The sequence below is a fragment of the Rhinolophus sinicus genome, linkage group LG11, assembly GCF_036562045.2.
Source record: "Rhinolophus sinicus isolate RSC01 linkage group LG11, ASM3656204v1, whole genome shotgun sequence".
NCBI lineage: Eukaryota > Metazoa > Chordata > Mammalia > Chiroptera > Rhinolophidae > Rhinolophus > Rhinolophus sinicus.
Window position 1 is genome coordinate 27,022,997 of NC_133760.1, and position 23,267 is coordinate 27,046,263.

At 36.4% G+C, this 23,267-nt stretch overlaps 1 protein-coding gene across 2 annotated transcripts in view; it reads right to left on the reverse strand.

Annotated features, from left to right (window-relative positions):
- Positions 1–23,001, reverse strand: part of CNTNAP4 (contactin associated protein family member 4) — a 238,124-nt gene extending 215,123 nt beyond the window's left edge. The window contains exon 1 of one of the 2 annotated variants that reach the window (XM_019710874.2): positions 22,627–23,001. In XM_019710874.2, the coding sequence (XP_019566433.2) occupies positions 22,627–22,711 (85 nt within the window). In that variant the 5' untranslated portion in view covers positions 22,712–23,001. Of the gene's footprint in view, positions 1–18,101; positions 18,121–22,626 lie in introns of those variants that run through there. The other variant, XM_074314549.1, reaches the window with a different exon arrangement.
- Positions 23,002–23,267: the final 266 nt, after the last annotated feature.

Genomic DNA, 23,267 nt, shown 5'->3' on the forward strand with positions numbered 1-23,267 from the left:
GGGAGTTGACAGGAGGCAGCAAGCCCTGGGGTGTCCCAGCTTTTTGCGGAGCTACCCCAGGCCCAGCACTAGTGGCAAAAGTCCTCGGTTGGCAGCGTGGCCTCCCCCATGTGCTTCCAGGTTTAGCACCGGCAGTAAACAACTGTGGATCATTTTGTAGCTCCTCCAAGGTAGCCCCCAGCTTGTCACAGTAGTGGGTGACCTGGGCCTGCACCAGAGCACCTACCAAGAGGCCCCAGAAACAACATACTTGGAGGTTGGCTTCAGACCACAGCAAAGCACCACCCAATTAGCATCACAAGCGACATACCCAAAGAGTGGTCTCAATAGGCACCAGAGCCCACTGGGACAAATCCCACTCAGCGGAGTGAACCCCCCCAACTCACACACACTCACAGTAGCCCATAATCTATGGATGTGGCCAAATCTCACAGTTAATCAGCTTAAGGGTCAGTCCCACCCACGGACATACCAATAGCAATCAAGGCTCAACTATAACAGGAGGGTACACAAAATCAACACAAGGGACACTCCTAGAGCACCTGGAGCAGGTGACCAGGGCACCTACTACATAAGGCCATCCGGGCAGGACTGAGAGACATAGCAGATCTACCTAATACATGGAAACAAACACAGAGGGGCAGCCAAAGTGAGGAAACAAAGAAATGCATCCCAAACAAAACAGGAGAAAAATCCAGAAAAACAAATAAAATGGAGGCCAGCAACCTACCAGAGACAGAGTTCAAAACAATGGTTATAAGGATACTCAAGGATCTTAGTGAGAACTTCAACAAAGAGATAGCAAGCATAAAAAGGAACATAGAAACCATAAAAGAGAACCAATCAGAACTGAAGAATTTAATAACTGAAATGAAGAATGCACTAGACGGAGTCACCAGCAGACTACATGAAGCAAAGGATCGAATAAAAGTGATTTGGAAGACAAGGCTGCAGAAAACACCCAATCAGAACAGAAGAAAGAATTTTTAAAAGTGACGATAGTTTAAGAAACCTCTGGGACAACATCAAGCGTAACATTTGCAACATAGGGGTACCAGAAGGAGAAGAGAGAAAGCAAGAAATTGAGAACCTATTTGAAGAAATAATGACTGAAAACTTTCCTAACCCAGAAAGAAATAGACATACAAGCCCAGGAAGCACAGAGAGTCCCAAAAAGAATGAACCCAAACAGGCCCACACCAAGACATTATAATTAAAATGGCAAAGGTTAAAGACACAGAGAGAATCCTAAAAGCAGCAAAAGAAAGGCAATTAGTAACTTATAAGGGAGCTCCATAAAACTGTCAGCTGATTTCTCATTTGAAACTTTGCAGGCCAGAAGGGCTTGGCAGACAATATTCAGAGTGATGAAAAGCAAAGACCTACAACCAAGATTACTCTACCCAGCAAAGCTCTCATTTAAAAATGAAGGACAGATAAAGTGCTTACCAGACAACAAAAAACTAAAGGAGTTCATCACCACCAAACCATTATTATAAGGAATGTTAGAGGATCTTCTTTAAGATGGGAAAAAAAAAATCAATATTATGATTAACAAAATAGCAATAATTGCATTTTTATCAACAATTATTTTCAACATAAATGGATGAAATGCTCCAACCAAAAGACATATAAGGGCTGAATAGATAAGAAAACAAACTCTTACATATGCTGCCTATAAGAGACTCACTTCATATTGAAAGACACACAGAAAGAAAGAAAAGGGATGGAAAAGGATATTTCATGAAAATGGAAACAAAAAATCAAACAAAAAAAACATGGGGTAGCAATACTTATACAAGCCAAAATAGAATTTAAAACAAAGGCTATAAGAAGAGATGATGAAGGACCCAGTAATCCCACTTCAGGGTATTTATCCGAAGGAACCCAAAATGCTAATTTGAGGGTACGTGTGCATCTATATGTTCATTGCAGCATTGTTTACAATGGCCAAGATGTGGAAGCAGCCTGGTCTCTGTCAATGGAAGAATGGATAAAGAGTAGGTGGTATATATATATACAATAGAATATTGCTCAGCAATGGAAGGCAATGGGTCCTTGCCATTTATAGGTGGTAGCATGTATGGACCTCGAGGGTATTGTGCCGAGTGGAATGTCAGACAGAGAAAGACAGATGCAATGTGATTTCTCTTATATGTGGAATCCAAAGAACAAAATAAACAAATAAACAAACAAACAAACAAAAAACCCAGAAACACACTCATAGATACAGAAAACATTGTGATGGTTGCCATATGGGAGGGGGGTTGGGGTGTGGATGAAAAAAGGGAAAGGGATTAAGAAGTACAAATGGGTTGTTACAAAGTAGTTATGGGAATGTATGGTATAGCATAAGGAATATAATCAATAATATTGTAATAATTATATATGGTACTAGATGGGTACTAGATTGCTTGGGGTGATAGATGGGGTTTGGGGGGGCAGGGTGAAAAAGGTGAAGGGATTAAGAAGTACAAATTGTTAGTTACAGAATAGTCATGGGGATGTAAAGTAATGCATAGGGAATATAATCAATGATATGGTAACAACTATGTACAGTGCCAGGTGGGTACTAGACTAGTCCGAGGGATCACTTCTTAAATTATATAAATGTCTAACCACTGTGCTATACACCTGAAATTCATATAAAATAACATTCAATGTCAACTATAATTGAAACATTTAAAAAAGGGGGAAAAGGTGAAGGGGAAATAAGAAGTCCAAATTTCCAGCTATAAAACAAATAAGTCATGGGGATGTAATATACAGCACAGGGAATATAGTCAGTAATATTGTGATAGCACATAAATATCAGATGGTTGCTGGACTTACCATGGTGACTACTGCTTTAGGTATTTAAATGTTGAATAACTATGGTGTACCCCTGAAACTAATATAATATTGTATGTTAGTTATATTTTTATTAAATCTTTTTTAAAAAATTGATAATTTCCATAATAAAAGACAAAACTCAACAGTCTCATCCAAAATGTTTGCTTTTTTGCTAATGTTCTGTATAATTCTATTGACACTTTCCTGATATTTAAAAAAAAAAAATGTTGTATAGTTTTTACTTTGTTTTGTTGGCTATGTTATCATTTTCATGTTAGTTTCTACAAAATTCTGTGAAGTTGACCAAGTATTTAAACAAATACTTATAAACAAATACACCCTCAGCAGTTTCAATGTAAAAGACACCCTCCTTGAGCCATCACTCAGATACTTCCCTGACATATGTCACAGCATCTAATTTACTACAAGTTGACTTCACATTTATCAGCTAAGGCATTAATAGGGTGACCTGATCCATACCAATGTACCAATGATATCCTAACCAGAGCCCTCTAGAGAAAACTGCTAATAACAATAAAAGTTACATATATTGCATGTCATTGCCCCAGCTACGTTAAATCCTTACAACAACCCTGTAAGGAAGATGTTGTCTCCATTTTCCAGATATGGAACTGAAGGTCAAAGAATTTAAATTTCTTGCTGAAGGCTTTGGTCTTTTTTTTTCCTCCATTCAACATCTTTACTTTTAATGATTGTGTTCTGCTATCATCACCACTCTCCCACTTCATTGCCTAAACGTTTAAAGAGTTATTTGAGAAACTAGATTGAGTACATTGCCCTAAGTGGACATAATGTGGGATAGGCAAGGTTCTCTATATAATGGACAACAGTGGCACATATTCTCTGTAGTGAGATTTCTTTAAATGTGCGTCAGTGATAACCCAGTCATCACCTGCAAAAATGTTGGCTTATTTAATTTTTTAAAGATAAGACATTGTGATAAATGACAGTAAAAACCTCTCCCAGTTCTAGAAAACATTGAGTCACAATCAGGAAAGAAGAATCAATATAGTACAAATTCCATTTGAACATCATTTCTGCCCTTCTTACCCTTTCCCAATCTACTGCTGGCATTAAAAATCTACTACCCAAATATTTTCACAGAGGCAACCAACAGTGATCATAAAATTTTTTTAATCCCAGAAAGTTCCAAAAAGCAAAACTTGAATTTGTCACATGCCCATACATTCTGCTGAATCCTTGGGATGAAGTGATGTATAGGCATCACTTAGCCTATATGCAAATATAGGTTACATGCAAATACTATACCATTTTATATAAGGGACTTGAGCATTCTCAGATTTTTGTATCCTTGGGGGTCCTGGAACCTATCCCTCATGGATACTGGGAGATGACTGTATATTTCAATTAACTTGGGAAAATTTTTAGTGCTAGATTGGAGTCAAGATTTTCTTGTAAAATTACTCTCATTGCTCAGTACTAAGGGTTTAATTTCCATTGTAAATGGACTCATAAAATGCACATCTGGAAGAACAGGTCCTTTTTTTATTTTTTAGAGGTGCAGCATAATAAATTAAATATATTATTGTGGTTGAATAAAAATAAATATAATTAATCATCTTTTACTATAGTTCATTCAATACCTCAAGTTCTTTGCAATATAGAGAATTTATATTGGTAGGGCACATTCCTACCTAATAGAATTTTGAATATACATTTGCTGGTTTTTAATTCTGTATTGCAAATTCTGAAATCTAAATGACCAAGATGAGTTAGCTAAAAAATGTCAATTAAAATAGCTTTTAAAGACCACTTACTGGTTTTGTTGTACTTGAAATTCTGATGTTCAAAACACTAAAACACTTTTTTTAAAAAAAAAGCTTTCCTTCTTAATTTTCATAAACCCTCTGAGTTCACTTATAAATTAGTTAAGGTTATTTCTTAACAATTTGGAATAAAAACCTTCTGGGTTTTTCTTCATAGCTAGATATGTCCAGGGGCGTATTTTAAAATTTTAACAGTTGCCATCGGAGAGCAACTGAAAGCCTCAAATGTTTTCTGCCACAGATTTTTAAATCTCATGAGATTGTGTAACATTACAGAACACACTGGAGAATTAAAGCTCTCTGGAGGGGCAATTACCTCTGCTCTTCTCAATGCTTGGGGATATTGAATATGGTCAGTAATTTACTAGTCTTCACCTATGGCTTCTGAATCCCAAGATATAGCAAAAGAAAAGGAGTCAAAATGATGTGACATTTCCAAAAATGGTACATTTAGTACCATCATAATGAACTGTATCATTTCTCTCTCTCTCTCTCTCTCTCTTTCTCTCCCATTTTGAGAACAGAGTCCATACATCTTTATGTACATTTCTCCATAAAGATATATGTATCCCTATGTTCATTGCAGCATTATTCACGGTGGCCAAAACATGGAAAAAAACGAAATGTCCTTCCACAGATGATTGGATAAAGAAGATGTGGCTAATATATACAAAGGAATATAACTTGGCCATAAGAAAAGAGGAAATACTGCCATTTGCAACAACATGGATGGATCTTGAGAATGTCACGGTAATGGTGATTATCATTATCACCATTATCATGAAAATAAGTCAGACGGAAAAAGTCAAGAACAATATGACTTCACTCGTGTGTGGGATATAACACTGAAAACAACAAACAAGACACAAATAAACAAAAATTCACAGACACAGATAAGAGTTTAGTGGTTTCCAGCGGGAAAAGGGGAGGAGGGACGTAGAAAAGAGTAAGGGAGTCAACTATATTATAACAGAAGATTTGACTTTGGGTGGTGAACATACAATGTGATATATGGATGATGTATTATAGAATTGCACACTTGAAACCTAGACAATTTTATTAACAAATGTCACCCCAATAAATTTAATGTAAAGAAGGGATTCAAACAAACACAGCGGGGAAAAAGAACAGTAAAAGTAGGAGAAAAAAAAGAACGGAAACAAAAGTAAAGGCCACCCACTGGAATGGATCTCGCTTGCTTGCTCTCAGGTATCTCTGCTTTCAATCAGTCAGGACATTCTGTCAGTCTGACATGGTCACACGGAAGAAGTCTAGTGTCTGCTCTTTATCACCATTGTCACGCTGTTGGCTAATCTGTAGCTCTTACTACTTCTTACATGAATTAATTCACCAGTTAAATATTTGATTTCTATGTTCCCAGGTTAGACTCCATTTCCCGGTCATTCCCGCCCTGCATATTGCCATGAGTTTTACCTTTACAAAATGCAAATCTAATCCACATCACGCACATGTATACCCACAACACTTAACAAGGTTAAGATGACCCTTTCGAGGATCTTAAGGACAAAATATTTAGTTCTTAGCCTTATATACAGAACCCCCCATGACCTGGCCGCTTCATTACTATTTCTTTAGCTTTACCTGCTGCCATTCCACACCTTCAGCCAGCCCTTCTGGACTATGTGTGGTATATGCAAAAACTCCATGCTTTGGTAGGGCTCATTCTAACTAGAATGTGCCTCCCCCTTTTTCTCCCTTCCTGGCTTTCCTATTTGTCCTTCAAGAAATAGCTTTCTTTAATGCTCTGCCTATAACTACCAAATGCCTTGTATTCCTCTCTCTCATCACTCCTGTCGCACCTTGCTGTGCTTTTCTATAGAACTAGAAAGTGGCCAAGCTGAGCTTTTAGCCCACACAGGGTGGGCTGGTTAAGAGTTAATCAAGTAACTGAATATGTTGCCTGTACCAACAGTGGAGACCTGGAAAGCACCCTGGAATAGTACTATACATTTTGTTTTAAAGGAAAGCAAAATCTTAGGCATAAAATACGATCACAAAAGCATTATGTATTTGAGAGTCAAAACCTGCATTCTCAATTGTTAGCAAGAAGTTACGACCATTATCACATTTCAAAACCACCGATGCTGAAGACATGGGTAATGATAGCAGCACACTGTAGAGGCCTACTAAATATTTGTTGAGTGAATAAATAAATAAAACAAGAAGAGTAAGGTGAAACCCTAAGAAGCCTCAGAAATTACAAGGGTATGTAAGGAATACTTTAATAGACAGTGAACAGTCACCCAACTCAATGAAGAGTTACTGTATGAAACCAAGCCTAGCCAGGGAATGTAAACATTATTTCATTTAACAAGTTTATAATATTCTTAGCTAGCATTTCTTTCTTAGGTATGATTCTCTGAATTATCAGTGCCAACTGAAAAATAGGCAGGGTCCCAAAGTGTGCAATTACAAGGTTCATTTAATATAGTACATATTCACCTACCAGAATTCATGGGGATAAATGTCCAAACTATCAACTCACAGTCAGTGAAAAATATAGACTCATTTTATATCAACTCTAGTACTACTTCCAGTCACTTATTGATTTTTAAGGGAAATGAGAGGAAACACATAGGTTATCAAACAAATCAAAATGGTATGACATCAGAAATCTAGACTGAACTGGAATGCATATCACAGTCTGCTTTTTATTAGAGTTAAACTATAAGGCATGTCTTTCTGTCCTCCCCATTTGGTTTTGGGTCCCTGAATGGCAGAGAGTTACGATTTTACCCCACTATTCTGACTAGAACAAGAAACCCACATGTAGCTGTTTTAGAATTGAGTGGGTCCTACCCTCCCTCACCTTCTAAAACCCGGAAACTCTAGGATAAACTCTGATATTTGTTTTTCTGTACGTCACACCAGAAGCTCACTTAGAAAATAAGCAGAATCCTGAAATGTTAACTGAGTAGACAGACAGGGACCTACTCTGCATCTCTTGCTTCTAGAATAAAGTATGGCTTAAGAAATGTCAGTTAAACATAAAGAACAACAGTTGATCACAACTCCCAGTTCACACCATTCTGTTAAAAATGTTGCATTCTGTTGGGGGCATCAATTGTACCCTTTAATTTAAAAAAAAAGTTTCATTCTAAAAGTTGCAATAAATTTCCATTCTAGGATTAGCCATTTGTTTGTAGTATTTCACCTGGTACTTTGCCTAGCATATGAAAAGTGTGCTTCAATACATTTATTTTCAACAATATCCAATTAGTTCCAAGAAAATAGCTATAAAACTGTGAAGGAATACTTTGTGAATGATTGCCTTAAGTGCAGAGTCACAGAAGTCCACCTAAAAAATGTATTACACAAATGAAGAAGAAATTCATGTTAGAACCAAGTTATTAACACCCTACAACATCACTTTCCCATAATATTTTTTACTTATGACATCAGGAAGCTAGGAAGGTGACTAGAAAGCAGCTCATCCATATTATTATATCAAAGAAAGTATTAAAATGATAATCTCATTGCTTTGTTTGATAGAGCAGATAGATATTTAAAGGTATGGTGCATTGTTTGTGCATAAAAAAGAGAAAATATTAAGAATTCCAGGCATAACTATAAAGAGAGCTGGGCTAGATAAATAGGGGTCAACAGTCAAAGAAAGAATGAGGCACAAAGTGCCCTGAATGTCTCTGATATTTTTCTTTTTTTTAATAAGGGGTTGGATTTAATGAGGAAGACCATTCAAAGGCATAGCAGATATTTCACAGAATCATATCCACTCTCTGGGAGATTGGCTCAAGTAGTATTGGTACTGAGTCAGCAATAAAACAGCCTTCTCATTCAAAATTATAAATCTGAAGTGTTCTCTTTTTCATTGTGATCTTCATAAAATATAGGTTGCTTTCCTCGACTCCAGAGGGAATAAAAGTATTGAGGAATACTAGTCTGTTTCCTTGAGATGTTGGAATTTTTCTCAAAACTATGGAAGAAATTATAAAGTTTTTAAAAAGGGAGACAAAACTCTAAGGCACCAGAAGGAAATCAAAACCTAAGGGAGGAATGATATAACAGTTAAGAGGCTCTTCCCATAAATAGTGACTCTCACCTTCTGGAGAAGACTCAAGGCTCCCTTTACAACCAAAACCTGCATTTGCCCATCAGAAGCCACAGGAATCAAGCTCTTGAGAGAGACACATGTGGGGATGATTGATGCTTCTGCTAAGGGCTGCAGAGACGAGACGGCTGTGTGTATAACTGACAAGACCAATTGATGAGTGAGCAGGTTTCCTGGAGGGTGACAGATGCACTTCTGAGATCTGTCAAATGTGGCAATCTCTACCCACCACCTCTGATTCATGTTTGAACAAATGATACTGCTAGAAGAGACATAGAACCATCTTTAAGTGTTATAAATTCTTGAGCAGGAAAGGGAAGGGTGTAAGACAGCTATGGCTTTAAATATGTCCTTCCAACAGAAATGTGTATCTTTGCCAAAGTGAGACAAAGACATTGAACACTTTCGTGACACCGTAAACATTTGTAAATGGTTTAAAACACTCTGATCTTAGAGAATTAAAGAATCTTAAGGTAGTCACATACAATTAGAAACAGATATTAGTAGACGAAGAGAATTTAAAAATAAGTCAATAAACAACCAATTGGTTCAAAATACAGAAATGTTTAAATAAGAGCACAGCCACTTAATAGGTTACTATGAACCATTAGAAAAGATAAATACAATGACTGTTGAGCCACAAGAGAAATGCAGTGGAGAGGACGGGAAAATGTGCATAAAGAAATGACTGGATGTGAACAGATGCTGCGTTAAGATTGAGTGAAATAATGTATGGCAAACATCTGTCCCAATTCCCGATATGAGGAGGGCATCCTACAAATTCAAAATTAGACAAATTTTAAATTGAATTTAAAGATGTCATTAGAATGATGATTGCTTGTTTTATTTATATTTTGTTTGTTTGGGGCTAGACATAGAAGGTATTACAGGAAGAACAGGGAGAATCTGTGTGCTCTGAGATTTACAGATTAGAAGTGGAAAAGTGCCAGAGAAAACAAACTGCAAAATCAACTTTGGGGAAGGGGACACGAGAAACCACAGAGCAAATCACAACACAATCGGAGCTCGGTAACATAAAGGAGAAAGTAATTTGGAAGGGGATAAAATAATATTTGTGATAACAGCTGTGGGAGTGTAGGTGATAAATAAAGAGGTGATTTTAATAAAGGGCAGTAAATTATCATCCTGTGTATCTCTAAGACTTGTTGGAAGGTGAATTTAGAACAGAATAATGCATTCAAAGTAAATGACTTGCTTCAATGGTATAAAACTGTTGAGAAATCATGGGAAGCATTTTTTTTTTTTTATCATCATTAAGATGCACACCTTGAAGGAATATCAGAAACTCTCAGGTAGAGGCAGCTAGAAAGCAGTAGGTACAGATGAAAGGAAATAAAGAGAAGGGACAGGGCAGTGGTCACACCCCATGGTAACCAGGCAGTAGGAACTAATGAATGAGAACACCGCATGGGATCCCAGGAACACCATTGAAGAGGGACTCAATTGCAAGACAACTTCACTCTCTTGGTACGTTTCAACCAATAGAAGCAACAGATATGCTGTTGATCTTTCAAAAGTTCGCCAAACACCAAGAGAAAAGTCACTTTATTCAGGCAAAGGCAACAGGGAGAGCCCTTGTTATAGACTGAATTTTCTCCCCCCACCCAAAATTCACATATTGAATCCTTAACCCCCAATGTGACTATATCTGGAGGTAGGGACTTTAAGGAGATAATTAAGGTTCAATATCATAAGGATGGGGCTGTAATTGGGATTGGACTTGTGTCCTCATAAGAGAGGAGGAGACACCACAGATCTCTCTCTGACTGATCACACACAGAAGAAAGGTCATGTGAGGATACAGCAAGAAGGTGGCCATCTGCAAGCTAGGGAGAGAGGCCTCACCAGGAACCAACCCTGAGGGCACCTTGAACTTGAACTTCTAGTCTCCAGAACTTTGAGAAAATGCATATCTGCTGTTTAAGCCACACAGCCTGTGGTATTTTGTTAGGCAACCCTAGCAGACTAATACAGTACCCAAAGGGAGGGCAGCCCTGAACATGGAAAAGAAGAGGGGTTTTACGGAGGGACGAAACAAAACTGGCTGAGGGCCTCGGTCAGGCGGTATTGCAATCTTGCAGAAAAAGAGCTGGTTTTTCTTTCTGATTTGAACAGTTTCAGACCCTTAGAAACTGTTCTTGGAATTGTTGACTCCAGGAAGGAATTTAGGCTGAGTGGCTAGGTGTTTTGGTACCAAGGAACCAGGGAAATTGGCGGTCAGAGGGGACTATATTATTTACAGTTACACACAGAGAGATGCTAGACATTTCACTCTGACTAGTCAGGAAGAGCTTGTTGATAACAGGCAGGTGACAGAATCCTTAGAAGAAAGCAAACATACTGCCTTAGAATTTGTCATACAGGAGAGAGAACCCTGAGAATGAGCATGTGTGGCTTCTAATACTCTGATTTCAAAGGCTTATGGAGAAGGTAAGTCTTGCATTTCAAAGAGCAATGGATTTAGCCTCAATGAAGCTTGGTCCAAGTCTCACTCTATTCTGCCTTACTCAGTGGCTTTGGGAGTACCTCCTAATTTTCCATTTCCTCGTTTGTAAAATAGTAATAACAAGGCCTGCCTCACAGGCCTGTGAGATGTACTTCACCACCTTAGACGCCATAGAGCCCAGTGCAAAAGGAACACTTGCCATTGTTAATGATAATGTATGTCAACATTTGTGGAAAGCTATGAACTATACAATTACGAATGCATACAATGAGGAGGAAAAAACATGGGAGGAAATCTAAAATAAGTGATGAAGTTTTACAGGAAAATAATAAAAAGGACATGTGTGCAATTAAAAGAGGAAAATAAAATTTTAGAACTCATTAGTGCTTGTAAAACTTGCTAAAGGCAAGGAAAAAAGTTTTGTATATGTTGGCCTTTATTTTACATTTTCCCTTTTGAAGACCTTTCTCCTTAAAGGGTGAATAATGAAGAGAAAAAATGGAAAACTAATTTTATTTTTATTTTTCTTCTACCCTCAGTAAAGGACAAAGGTCTTCAAAAGGGAAAATGTAAAATAAAGGCCAACATAAAGGAACTGAAGTTCAAGATAGATAAAGGAGTTGAAAATTTCTTCCCTAAATGTGGAGAGAACTTTGCAATACAACTTTCCAAACCGAAGGGAGATGATCTGGAAGGTTCTACCGAGACACAGAGGCACAAGGATGGTTTGGAAGGGGGAAGATGCTTTTCCACCTTCACATTCTTGATGTGTTTTTGGCCGTTGAGAATCCTCTATCCAAAAAGGCCTGATACAGTGGCCTATCAGATTACATGATCTATAAATAAAAAAGGGTGTGGGGAAGGGAAGTGAGAGCTAGCCAGAAACATAAGAGTAGCTTGGCTATCATAACACACATCTTAATGAATTATGACAGACCGGAAGGGAGTACTCAACATAACTAAATGAAATGTAGTAAAACAAATGCAAAGCCAAATAAAGTTTAAAAATAAAACAGCAAAAATAAAGACTTCTAAATAAAAATGATTTGTTCATCATTAAAAGAACACACACTACTCCAATTTATCTAACCTGATTCTTTTCATCTCTTTTTTATTATTATTATTACAACTGGGAGAAAAAGCCAACTAGCTGTGTATTCTTTCCACATTTACTAAATATCCTCTTTACTCCAGGTACTGTGCTAGGTGTTGCAGATATAGAAATGGTTAAAATAATACTTTTGCTTTTCAAAGATTTCAGTTTTGTAAACGAGACATATTTTCTAAATCAGTTTTTCATTCTCTGATAAGGGCAGGAATAAGCAAATACTCCAAGTGCTATGGAATTTCTGCTAAGAGGATGGTGAGAGTTGAGGTGGTTTGATCAAGTAAGACTCTATAGAGAAAGGAGGTGAGGCTTGCTTAGTGTGTAAGTTGTCCAGGAGGATTTAGAAATAAGTGATTGAGGGCAATTCAGGCAAAGGAAACAGCAGATGTAAAAGCCAGGTGACAGAGACTAGAGGACACAGCAGGGGGTGGGGGTGGGGGCAGGATTGTAAGGGAGACAAAACAGTTCAGACAGACACACATGGAAAGATCAGCAAATACAGGGTAGGAAAGTATTTTGTTTGCTGTGCTAATTAAGACTGACCTTAATTTTGAAAACACCTCACAGTGAAATATCTGCAAGGCAAAACCTACTTTCTTTTTTGATAAAAACCTTCAAATTGATTAAATGCACCAATGGAAAACTTACCTAAAAAATGCAATAATATGTGTAGCATTTCAAAATGTGGTATGCTGTGGAATGGAAGGAATAGGAGACCCAGGAAATAGTGAGGGAGGAAGGGGACAGCTGCCTCGCCAGTTGTTATCAGCCAAATCAACCCTGGCAATCACTAAGATGACAGATGCCACGGCCAGATCATCCTCACATCCAGGAAAATGAAAGAGGAAAATGATCACGGAAGGCTCAATTTTGCTAACTCATAAAAACAGAGAACTGCCGGCATCCTCTCTAGAGAATGGTTCAGTGATTAATGATACTACATACATTCTTTTCATGCTAATCTATTTCATGTTGCAATTATGCAGAGACAGATTAGAAAGAAATCATTCCATAGGCAAGCACACAGCAAGGCTTTCAAGGAATAAATGTGGTCATTTACAAGGCCATACCCATAAATGGCTCAGGTTTACATATCAAGCATAGAAAACTATTGTGATCATAATTTTATTCTTAGTACCTAAAATTCTACACCCTATTTTTATTAGCCTACTTTTTTTCATTTCTCTAGTAGGCATTTGCCTATGAAATATTTTATCATGTCCCATTTCGAGATTCAGTCCTATAGGATGCTATGAGTTCATAGAACTCTAAACTGTTATCTTCAGTGGTTGCTCTTTGCTTTCTTAAATAATGTATCCTAGTTCTTTCCCCAAATTCTCTCTCTCTTTTGATGGTTTTAGAGAAAGTTACACAGGTTAGGATACTTGAGGTTGCGTTATGACATTTGACAGGTGCACGAAGTTTTCTTCACAGGATTATAATACAGGCTTTATGGTAAAGTACAGCAGTTCAAATAAGCACAGAAATCATACACACGATGGAACAAAAGAGCCTAATTGAGCAGCTTTACAACCTTGCACAGAATTCCCTCACCACCACTTTAGATAGAATTGCTTTTATTTTAGCAATGTTCTTTTAATTAAGTCCTGAACATCTAAAACATGGCAAATGTAAATATGTATTATAAATCCTTAATTATGAGGATCACTAAGCATCCATGCAGCTTTCTGCCTTGGAGATAGATTCTTTTTGTTTAAAGTCAGCCAAAACTGAGAGATAAAAGTGAATGATGTGAAAAATGTTAAACTTTGTTTATAATGCCCTTCTCCTGGTACCAGTATCACTTTACTGCATTGTCTTCGAGAGTTACGTTATGCTTCAATTTATCTAGTGACTTTTAAGCCAAAATCTCTTCTGCTGTTTTCTGCTTTCATTGCCATGTTCGTAAAAACTAACACCCTGGGACTGACCAGAAATTGAATGTTGGGGACCCTGAGGTCTTTATGTTATACCCTAGAAAATAAAGCACTTTGGGATCAAAACGGGCAACACCATCCCTCTGTTGGGAATGAGTTTAAACTGGATCCCAAAAGGCCTCTTGCTATTTTTTTTTAATCCCATATACTGTTTTAAAACCATACTGCGGACGATTCTGGTATGGTAGCAAATAAGAAACAATGTTATTTTAGATTCCAACACTACTTAATTCAAAATGTGCCACCTAGGGGCAATGTTTTCCATTTCTCTACCAGTATGGGCTGTTCTCCAATTCCCATCTACAACATCCTTCAACATATGCTCTCTCTCTCTCTCTCTCTCTCTCTCTCTCTCTCTCTCTCTCTCTCACACACACACACACACACACACACACACTATGACAATTTCATCTCAACAACTCATTTCCCTTACAGACGATTTTCAGTTTAGTCCCTTCCTTCTGCTTGGTTATCTCCTGATCATCATATTTTTAAAAATAAACACATACTAATAACTTTGAAAATGAAAAACAAGTCTTGAAGATCTAAATATATATCCGATCTTTTAGAGCAAAGCTATTAGCCCAGAGAGAATTTTAAGTTCCTCATATTTTCCAAGAAATCGCTCCATTTGGGTCTGGTATAGCAAAGGCAATGGCTTTATATTGACAGGATAATGTGGGGCTCTCAGTTGTGGGCTACAAGGTTCAAATGCCTGTTCAATGTCATCCAGGTGTCTGCCAACTCCAGGCTTGGGACCAATTCCTAAGAGAGTCTATCAGTCCCCTTATTCAAAGGACATTTAGAAACATCTCTCTATAGGTTATAACTTCAGAGTAAGTCATGTAATAAAATTACAGATTGTAGTTTGTGTAAAAACTATATCATAAATGTAATTTAGCGAGGCAGGTGAATTTATATATTTACAAGCTGTTTCTAAACTAATGTCAACCTATGACCTCACTTGTAAGTACCATAATTGCCAGTGGGGAAAAAAATGGTTACAGAAACAAATATGTCTTTTACAGTTTAGAAGCACATAATATCTTATTTTAGAGTACTGCTAAGTAATGAGAGGTACTTAATAAAAAAAAAGTAATTAGAGCTTTAGGCCAACTGATACATATCATACCTTTTTTTTTTTCCTTTGTGATTTAAAAACCTTAGAGGTAAATTTCATCACTGCTCTATTAAATACTTATGGTATTAAAAATTTTTATAGTTACTAATTTTAAACTACTTAAAATGTCAAATGTTTTCAGGCTTCACTCACTTTTCCAATTATTACATTGGAATGACTCATTAACTGTAACATAAACAGGCTCATTTTTACCTCCTGTTATGCTATTTCTCCAGTTTTATTACCAGAGTACCACTTTTCCATGAACCATGATGAAAATTCATTGGGAAAAAAAATAATAATAACATATTCTTCCTCTTCCAAATGCCAATTTTCCTCAAGAGAACTGAGGTAATAATGCTAATTGGTAATAGATTTTGCATGTATATTCTTTTCCATTACATATTCATATTACTGTAGTTTCAAGTACCATGAATGTGAATACCTTGGCAAAAGACATTTTGGAAAACTACTTTATCCTCCAAAAGTCAACTGGGAAACAGAAATATCTTTACTTGGATAGTAGCATATTAGATTTGGTATTTACCAACATGGAGTCAGTCACCAGGATTCTGGAGCAATCAGCACTGTGGAGCATCTAAATTCCTAGATTATTAAAAAAGGAATGATAATCCTGGAAGTCAAATATATAGGTACCTAATTGAAGCACATAGCCAGACAATTACATCCTTAGAACTCATTGAATAAATTTCAGTATTGCTATCTCAGACAACAAAGTTTGCCAAAAAAATAACTAAGAAGATAATCCAATGGTCGAAGACATCTTTGTTATTTGGAAATGCAATTTATTATAACTTAGAGTTATGAATAAACTATTATTTCTCAAAAAATTTAAACCTTTTTTCTAAAACCTTAAAGCCTTCAAATTACAATATTAATCTTTAGGATAAATTATTTCATATAAGTATACTCAGTTAATTGAGGCTTTTTGATGAGTTCATTCTTCAAAAAGGAGATTCAGTGATAGTGGAAGGCGCTCCTAAACATTTTTTGTCTGCATTTAGTTTGGGGCATTTCTTTCTTTCTGAGATCTTTCTTTTAAAAGTGACCAAAACCAAACTGACCTTAGTATTTGATGCTATAATTCAAGATCTGTTTTTAAAGATGTGTTTGTTAAAGATTATTTCTAAAAATTTCTAACTGAAATACCCATTAAATCAACTATCCATATATTCTGAGAATTCATCCTTCTACTACCATCAACAACACAGCTCATTTCACCTCATGAATGTGGTTAATTCATGAAACATCTCCTATTTTCAGCACATATTCTGTGATGGATCCACCCTTCCCTATCAATACTAGTAAACTTGAAAAACAGCAATGATTCTAGATAAATACTAAACAAATTATTGAGGCCAAAACTTTTGAATCAATAAAAATAAAAACAAAATATAAGCTAAGCTAGAATTGAAACATCAGGCCACTAAAAAAATACTCAGATCGAAATCTTCATTATTTAAGATTTCACCAGAAATATTTACCTGCCAATTTGAACATGCATATCTGGGATTTGTTTAACAAGTTGGATAAATCCTTATTATTCTTCCTACTGTTTTCAGGGGCCGGCCCATTCTGTTAACGTTTAATCACGAAGGAGGAAAGAAAAAGATTTTTTGAAAGGATACTGAAGGACTTCTTAGATAACCCGACTAATTGGCAACCTAAAGGTCATACGATGCATTAGTTGACAATATTAAAGCCCCAATATTGATTTATCCGAGATGAAAGGGATTCAAATTCTAAATATAGTATCAAATTTTTAAAAATAAGCATTTGGAAAGCAAGACTGATGGTCTATTATTAAAAAATACTCAGAGTCATGTAATGAGTCACTATCTCTTATCATCCATTCACAGTGAATAGTCACAAACGCCATCACAAATTCTTGCTGAAACCCAGAGTAAGTCACATTTCAGTAAACTCTCTGAGACTGTGCCTGACTGTGTCTTTGGTTTGGAAATTGGTCTTTTTTTAAGTCAGAACTCTTCATTAGAGATGAACCATTATAAACAGTATTATGAAAAATAAATTATTTTAACATATGGCCGTTCATTTTGGATTAAAATGTTACAATGGAATTTCAATGAAAAGAATGTTTTAAATATTATATCCCATCAATCGCTTCTCAGCCTTTTGGCTAAGATCAAGTGTAAATATTATATCCCATTATATTTTTAGCTTAAACTTTTTAAAACACTGTAGTAAATAGTGTAATGTAAATGAAATGAAGACAGTCATCAGTTCTTAGAGATGAGAAAAGTAAATACAATTCCAAATAGACATTTACATAAAAATTAATTATCTTGGCATGAGTAGGTGAAAGTCACCTGCTTAATTATTATGAATTCTCAGTGGGCAATGCTTAAATGAAAATCTAGTTTTCAATTTATTCTAGAAAGTTTGCTAATTGCAGAATTTTTAGGAAGCTACTACTGTTAAAGTCATAGAGACAAGTACACTCTTCCAATAAGATCATTTCCTTCACACAATCAATGATTCCAAATGCAAGTTTCTGATTAGTATGGAGTAGAATATTTTACACTCATGAAAGTATAAAATAACAACAGAATTCTTAGTCAAAAACATCTACGATGCAATTACTTATACACTTTACCGAACTTCTTATACTAATGGGAATGCTTGAGATTAAAAGTGCCCCTTTAGCAACCAAAACTGCTGAAACTTTACAAATAGTTATAAATAATTCATACTCACTGAAATATAATTTCTGAACACTAAAGTCTTCAAGAGGAAACGTAGGAAGAAGATACGAACTTGAAGGTTTCTTCTGCTTTATTTCCTGGCAACAGGAGTGGTTACCTTCAGTACCACAACTCTCAAGTATGTATTTGTGCACTAAATAGTTAAGACTAAATTTTATCAGAGCAGAATAATTTATATACTATCCATGTCTCATCATTATATTATATTGTATATTATTTAAATCAAGGGTTGACAAACTTTTTCTACACAGGGCCAGATAGTAAAGAATATTATGTAGGTCCTTATATAACAAGAGAGAAATCCATTTAAAGAAAATTTTATTGATAACATTTAAAATATAATAATTCAGTATGAATTTTTGCTATACAGGTCTACTAATGAAAAAAATGGATGACTGAAATCTGAATTTCATATAATTCTTTTGTGCCACAAAGAATTCTTCTTTTAATTTTTTTCAAACATTTGAAAATGTAAAAACCACTCTTTGCCCATAGGCTATACAGAACAGGCAGGGGGCCAGATTTGGCCCATAGGCCATATTTTACCAATCTCTGAGCTAAATATTACAATATCTTATAACTGATATTATACAATTCTATTAATTTGTTTTCACTGAAGAGATTAAATTAATTCAAATTTGATATCGAGATCGGCTCCCATAAAGGAATTGTTTATATATAATACAAATTCCATAATTACTTGTAGAAGACATTAAAAGATTTATTAGAGTAATCACTAGATATCATGTGAAAATCATGTTTTATCCCCATGTTAGTTATGAGTTATGTTATCTTGGAGCTGGAGGCTACTCCTATCAAAATGATTTGGGATACATGCAATCAGAAGTGGCAAGAATACACTAAATTGATGAAAATCAGCATTGCTGTTAGAAAAGTGAGTCAACATGTGTGCCCACCTTTATGTCTAAAGACCAGCTATTTATCTATTGCATCACATAATTATAGTTTACCAGGACTTTACTGTTGTATTCTAGTTATTTATTGCTATAGAAAGAAATTTGGGGGAGAAGGAAGAAAAGAAGCTTGTAGAAAGAATTACAAGGCTGAGTTTTAATAATTTGAGAATCTGTCCAGTTGCTTTCAGGGTGCATTCCAGAGTTCACAACTCAAGCAACCGTCTTCATCTGTTGCTGATTTTAACATATTCTTTAGTGCTTCTTTCAGATATCAGATATAGCCTTTATTTCCATTAGAGAAAAGAAAGAATACAAGGAGAAGCTAACTTCTAGTTAAGCCATTCATAAGGTACTTGGCGAACATGAACCATTCTCAGAGTAAAGGCTCAGCATACCTGAGGCAGCCAGGGGGCCTCTGCCACATGATCTGCGAGAGTGAACATGAAAGCAGAACTCACTTGCCTTACTACTTACACCTGTTCCTTCTTTTGTGGTGATTCAGCCCTGCCCCCAACAATGTCTTCACAGTCAGAAAGAAGCCGTAGGTTATAAGCGATTATAAAATTAAGAGATGATTCCCTTTTCCACGCATGTCTCTTAGTAGGAAGTGAAGACACCAAAAACAGTCTGTGCAACTTTTCAAAGATCAAGCCCTTCCACAGGAATCTGTCTCTAAACTTTCATGAAAGTGACCCCTCAATATAATAAAAAACTCAACCAGAACAAAGAGAAAAGGCCTGGGGATGGTTCACTGCTTTTGAAATGTCAGGTAGGGTGCTACTAGGCAAAGAATGTAGCCCATTCAATATATTTTAACTTCGGATAAATGAGCAGTAAGCAGACACCAAAAATGTGTGAGCATGTGGATCTGATGGTTTATACATATTCATATACATATATACATATATACACATGAATATACACATAAAAATGAACATGCGTGTGTGTGCATGTGTGTGTGTCTGCACAGAATCCTCCTTATGTGAAGTTTCCCTATTGATCAATTAGATCAACTAACATTCAAATTTAAGGGCACCTAATCCCTGAGCTGTCCCTGCTTTACAGAGTCCTGTCCCATGAAAGTTTTCATGCTGGCAGCCTTAGGCCCACTCAATGGATAACAAATTTGCTCCTGGTGAATCAGCTGTAAATAAAGTAAGAAGATCTTTGTTATTCACCTAAGAGACTGACCTTTAATTTTCTTTTTCTGTATTCAGTTCTCCTTGACTTTAATATTGATATTCAAGATTGATTCATGTTTTAATATAAAGTCTCACCCAAAACAATTATTGGCGTTACTGTGTAACACTTTTAATTATGCTTATGCTGGTTGATGGTCACTTGTCCATACACTGAATCCCAATCTTGCTGATAAATATATATACTTGCTCTTTCAAAAAGGATAAAACATATGAAGTACCTTGGTAATAGCAATAAGAAGACTTTGCTTCCTTCCAAAACAACAACAAAAAATACTTACTAAATATTAAAAAACAAAAACTTGGGAAATATTTTTTTCTTTTATATATACTGCTGCAAATCATACTGTCCAAGTGATTTTAACAAGAAATTACTAAATGAACTTTAATTATCTGAAGTCATTTAATTGCATATTTGACACTTTAAGAACAGTCAACTCTTACATATGGTAACCAACAACTCCAACTTCAATATTTAAATATTCCTAATAATTTAAAATTTTATAAGTTTTATCAAATGGTTAGAAAAGCATTAAATTGCTTCCTGAACAAACCACAGCTGAAAGAATTCAGACCCAGGGCTGAAATTTTAAGTATCAGAGAGAGACTTAGCCAGAGCTAAGCACCCATGAGTATTTGTTCTCCTCAGATCTTTTCAGCAACACATCTTTCCTTTACTAAGAAGATATATTTCAAAAGAAAGCTATTTAAAGTTGTTCTGCCTTTTATTAGACTTCAAGAAAACAAGCAAATATAAACAACTCGTAGCCCAATCAACCACATCAATATGCTATAAACCAAACAGTGTATTGGAAAGACAGGACTACACCTAGGCCAGACTTAGGCTCTGCTTTCCTTCAGGGAAGGATGCTTCAAGGGATGTGCTTTACATTGTAAGAGTGACCTCTAGTGCTTTCCTTTTTGGTTGAATTTCAGTAGTTGGAGGATGAATTATGTACACCTTTTCTACAAAACTTTGTGTGTGTGTGTGTCGGTGTTATTGTTTATTTGTTTGTTGCCATGTTTGTCCTATGCTACCATGACAGCATTCCAAGATTTTAACTAGGTGAAAATATGCATATTTTATTGACTCATAGGATTCTTACACACCCAAAACTGAATCTGAAACATAGGGCAGCATCCTAACAGGGTTCTCTTCTTTAAGAATGATGGATACACCATGCCATTAAATGAGCTAGTACTGAATGGAAACACATAATCCCAGTAGCCTTGCAGTGTAAATGGACATCTGACTTGGACAGCAAGGTCATTAACAATGTTCTTCCCACATCAGGGCACTTTACTGTGCTCAAGGGATGTGCCGTAGCAAACACCTTATTAGTGGCTTATCTGTACCCTCCAACCTAAACCTGGCTACACAACAGCACTGAACAGGCCTCATAGCCCTTTCTTGAAAAGCAAATGAGCTTTTCCTTTACAATCTGTAAAAGAGATATAAAAAGTTGTATTTGCAGAGCTTGTTTATCATTGATCAAAGAGGGAAAAATTCTCCCATTAGATATTGTAAGCCAAATATAACTTTTAAAACTTTCTATCTCTAATAAAAAGTAGATAAAGGGAGTTCTGCCAAATTATTTTAGATGATACTTAAATTACAACTAAGACCTTTATAAATCTTCCCTGAATCAATTAACTCAGAATCAGAATATTGAATCACAAATTTATAAAGTTAAAAATCCAACCACTAAAGAATAACACTTTTGAAAAATCACCTGGATATTTTTCCTTTAAGCAAAATGTAGGAATCAAACCCCCCTCTTTCAGGAGGGCCCAAGTCTCATTCTTTTAGCAGTTCTGAGGGCACAATTCTTAATATTGAGGTTCACCTCCACCAATTCTGCTCCTGAATTCTGCAGTACATTTCAGTTATGAGCCTGGCATCATTTTAAAGATGCAGCCAGCTACCAGTCTGCCAAATTGCAAACTTCAGAAATCTAAGCTAATGCAGCATAATATAAAGTCTGCCAGTTGTTTTCTTGTTAGACATAATTCCAATAAAATTCAGTAATCCTAAAAAAGGAAGAAATGAAGACATTCACAGGCTATTCCCTGGTTAAAATGCTAATTTAATGTTTTCACTAGAACTTGAGCTTTCTCAATGAATATTCAAAGATGAAAAGATAAGATTCTGCTCATAGACACACACACACAAAAAAAAAAGAAAAGAAAAGAAAAGAAATGACATTTTACATATTGTGACCAGACCAAAAGGAAAGACAGGTATAAACCCAATCATATTTGCAAAATTTTTAAGTGATGCTTCATTTATAGCAATAAGCTTTGCAGCAATTTCAGTTACAAATAATAATCATAAAAACAACAGAATTAAAGTTTTTCAGAGAACCCCCCAGCAAGTTTAATTCATTTGCTGTATACTTACAGGAATTCCCAGCTATGACCCTGTTCCAGTTTTGAATAGATAACAGAAGTAGCATCTTGAGGACAGCTCCAGTGACAGACCCCATGTTCACATTTATTAGGCTCCCCTAAAAGATCTTGAGAGGCTGTCCAAGAGCTCTAGTCCTGTTCTCAGTCCCTCTCTCGGCTCTGTCTTCAGCACCTCTAGGTCTCTGTCTCTCTCCCTCCTTCCCTCGCTTCTCCTATCCTTCTCTCCTCTCTCCTCTCTCCTCTCTCCTCTCTCCTCTCTTCTCTCTCTCTCTCTCTCTCTCTCTCTCTCTCTCTCTCTCTCTCTCTTTCTCGTTCTCTCTCTCTCTGTCCTTTGCACACACGCACACCACAGCCCTCACTCCTCACTAAAAAGCAACTAGCATCTTTCCTAACAAGCATCCACACGGCCGAGGCCACGCCCACTCCTCGCAGCAGCGGTCCTAGAAATTGACAGCAGCATCCCTCCTCCAAATTCACAGCAGCGCTCAGAGCTCCACCGCGCTGCGCGGCTGAGGAAAGCTGGTCCTGCTGCTGAGGTGCGGCCTGCTGCTCCTGGGCCTCTTCGGGGCTCCCTCCCCTCTCCTCTATTCTTCAATAATCCTTAACCCTTTTCTCCCCTCTGGACATGTGGGT